The 3,434-nt window shown below is 37.6% G+C and overlaps 1 protein-coding gene across 1 annotated transcript; it reads right to left on the bottom strand.

Annotated features, from left to right (window-relative positions):
- Window positions 1-1,853: 1,853 nt before the first annotated feature.
- LOC118420027 (apolipoprotein(a)-like) lies at window positions 1,854-3,067 on the bottom strand. The gene is made up of 3 exons (XM_035826733.1): window positions 2,796-3,067; window positions 2,233-2,510; window positions 1,854-2,000 (listed from the first exon to the last, which is right to left on the bottom strand). Exons 1-3 carry the CDS (start codon window positions 3,022-3,024, stop codon window positions 1,854-1,856), a joined length of 654 nt encoding a protein of 217 aa, XP_035682626.1. The 5' UTR covers window positions 3,025-3,067.
- Between the last annotated feature and the right edge of the window lie 367 nt (window positions 3,068-3,434).

Here is a 3,434-nt window from a genome sequence, read left to right as displayed (position 1 = left end):
AAAATAGTCATTTCAAGTATGGTATCGCATTTTTCCCTTGAAAAAAAAAACCGTCTACAAACTAATGATGAAACTCGGTTTGAACAAAAGAAAATCAAAACGGACAGCTCAAAATGTAATTTTTCCATCGCTTGTGTGGATCAGGATGTCCTTGTGTGATTCCTTCTTTGACGAAAAATGTTAACAACAAAACTCTTGACGTGGTGAAAAAGTAACAATAGTTCGGAGCGCTCATACCTCGGTCCATTAAGTAATGATAGCTTTTGTATCACCTTTGTGTGACCTTTGTGGAAACGTTATGATTAGCAACAAATAAAAACATTACAGCTGTCAATCTTACACATTTGTACATTTCCTTACTTTTGATGTTACCAAGCTGCACATTACCCATAATATACTTTTGCGTTATTTTAAGTAAAGATATTACCAATAATATACTTTTGCGTTATTTCAAGTAAAGATGTTTTACAAACTTAAATGTAAGTATAACATATAGAAAAATTAAGCCAATGACTATGGATATGATGATGAATAAAAGTTGCAATCAACATTATATGTTTGCATTATACTCAGTAGTCATTCTTGACAGATTAGAAAATAGAAGTACATTTAGCCCCAACAAAATATGTCATTTTGCTCTTTTATGTCACAAACTAAAGCAAAAAGAGCAGCTAGGTGAAATATTTCTAAATTGGGCCTATAATTATAATCATAAAAAAATATGAAAACAAGGCTGCACACGAACTGCATTATATATACTTTTAACGCTAATTCACTTTTATCAGCGGGGTAGGCCATACCCTTTGATTTTAAGAACAGTATTTAGGGATATCAAGTAGACGACCGGCGGTTTCAAACTGTAAATATTAAAATTTGGCAATATGATATTACAGTTTCAAACCACCGTCCTTCGACTTATATATATCGTTCTTTAGGTTACCACGCGGATAAAGATTCTCTAGTGTTTTATCCTGGCAAGTTATTAGAAAACTATTTGAATCAAACGTTGTACTAAGACTGAATTAAGGAATCAGTAAATGAATATTTCTAATTGCAACATATCACCAATATCATATTTTTACAACTATTGTAAATAGAAGTATTGTGTCAATCAAGTGTATAAATTACCTTACAAGTGTATAAATATTTTTCATCATCAGTGAAATAATAGAGGCCACTCATGCTGCTCGCTGACCGCATGATTGTGCAGGAATGAACATGTACTTTACAGTACTGGGTCCAAAAAGCTCACACTGAGTGTGTAGAAATAGACATTAGAAAAGAAGACGTAGCATGAACTAATGCAGCTCTGTAACACCTGTCATCAAGTCGCCACTCTTATACGATATAACATCATGCTAGATAAACCAGGTTTTCCAGACGAAATCCACAGTAAACTGCGTATTGGAACGAACGCCTGTACTATGTTGTGACAGGTGAACTTACATGGCCACATGAAAAGAGGCGAATAACATGATTTCGTCGCAGTTGGTTTGTTAGTTTTGACACTGCTATAGGTCTATATCCACAAATATACCTCTATGTGACGAAAATACATTGATCATCAAGAGACACTGAATTTTCTTTCTTTCTTGTGCAACTACACCAGAATTCATTTTTTTATATCTTAATGATCAATTTTTCTGTTCAGGAAATAGAGTAAATTGCCCTTAAAATATAAATAAGTTTTGAATAATGGCAAAAATACAAAGTTTTGTACCCTTTAACTTACAATCTCTAATTCATTTTAACAAGGGGAAATGTCAATCACTGACTCTGAACATGTACCAGTTCTGATGTTACTGATGTGTTGACCAAAATGAAGAGAACAATTTCTGTCACAATTCTTTTATTCAAGCAGGACGAATTTGGCAGATGAACCACTTTTCCCCAGGGCATTCAGTGTCGTCCCACATAGGACCACTAGTATGTCCTGAAGACCAGTACTGAACGCACAGTACCACCCCTTTGTCACCCCTTGGCTCACCCGGGTTCCATGCCTGGGGAAAAAGAAAAGCAGCTTTAATTCCCTCGTGTACCTGCATTGTGGATTATAGGAGTACGAGTGTAGTCAGAGAGACCATCATTCACAACAGACTAATCAGGAACTAAGAAAGGAAGTAATGAGAAGAAGGATGACTGTACGAAATCTTATGAATGGGCAATGGCATAAGTTTAAGAATGGAATGTACAAGAACTACAAACTATTGTTCTTGTCAACAGAACACATACCCGGTAGTGTCTCAGACGTGTCCCGTCCACCCATGTCCAGTCGAGGTTACCAGCGTTCGACATGCCAATCCAGTGATCGTAGTTGCCTCCGGATGTTTTGACCAGGCGTCTCAGAGCGAGGTCCAGTTCTTTTGTTTTAGGCATGGCCAGAGTCGCCCCATCCGCCTTACAGGCCTGCTCTGCGTCCACGAATGACTTTGGGATGGGAACCAGTCGGATACAGTGTCGCCCGAGTCGTATGTAGCCTCCCTTACACCCTTGCCGCTTGTGTCCGACAACTGAAAAATGTACGGTGGAGTTATTGCCACCGTTCATACAAAATTGTTATTCTGATCGCGAGGGAGTGTTATAATGATAAACATTCCCAGTGTTGCTTATTTTAGCTATGTAAAGGTCTCAAAGCAGTATCATCAAAGTTTTTTTTGTTTTGTTCAGATACAATTGACTTATTCATCAAACATTATTGATTGATGAGATGCCGCTGAATTATGGAGTAGATATTGTAGCAGATATGGCTGAAAGGAAAGTAAAGCACTAACATAATTCACAGAATCGGACCTTACCACATACAGGTACGTCACAAATCTCATATCTCGTGCTGGGATCCGTGGTGAAGCACCAAACTTCGGTCCAGCCTTCAGTCTTCCGGCAGTAGTTCTCCTCCAGCCCGGATGACGGGTATTTTGCAGTAGTGTACTCGTGTCCATGTGGTGTCTGACTGTCCCAGCGTTGACAGGTCTTACCTGTTTCAGTCACAGAGACTGTTCCTCGGTAGGATGCTCCATCTCCCATCCGACATACCAGTTCTGATAGATGAAATAGATAAGAAAATAGTATCAAGCATACATCTTGGACACATGTTATATCATAGCATACCTACATGTAAAGATTGACATTGGGATACTATGTAGAATTCTTACACTACAAGACCTTGATGTGGTATCAAAAGCAAATTAATAAGCACAAGTATCATACTCATAGCAACTTCCGCCACTTAAAATGATCCGGAACATATTTTATGTCGCAATTTATTATAGTTTTTTTTTCCAAATACCTGATCAATTGAAGTTATCGGTGCAGATGACATCCTAATTTGAAAAAAAAACTTGCTCTCAGCCTATGCCAAATGATGTTAACCTGTTTAAGTCACGTATCATAAATGTTTCTCATTGCTTACGCAAATAGGGTCTTTATTTGCATAA

This window comes from Branchiostoma floridae, chromosome 7, assembly GCF_000003815.2.
Source record: "Branchiostoma floridae strain S238N-H82 chromosome 7, Bfl_VNyyK, whole genome shotgun sequence".
Classification (NCBI taxonomy): domain Eukaryota; kingdom Metazoa; phylum Chordata; class Leptocardii; order Amphioxiformes; family Branchiostomatidae; genus Branchiostoma; species Branchiostoma floridae.
The sequence above is the reverse complement of the archived record's forward strand: the minus strand, read 5'-3'. Positions and strand labels throughout refer to the sequence as shown.

Excerpts from the sequence above, each read along its gene's own strand:
- LOC118420027 (XM_035826733.1), bottom strand. The coding sequence starts at position 3,024 with ATGGGAGATGGAGCATCCTACCGAGGAACAGTCTCTGTGACTGAAACA. Across the intron at positions 2,511-2,795 it reads TTGTGACGTACCTGTATGTG|TTGTCGGACACAAGCGGCAA; the intron begins GTAAGGTCCGAT and ends TACATTTTTCAG. Across the intron at positions 2,001-2,232 it reads CACGTCTGAGACACTACCGG|GCATGGAACCCGGGTGAGCC; the intron begins GTATGTGTTCTG and ends CTTTTTCCCCAG.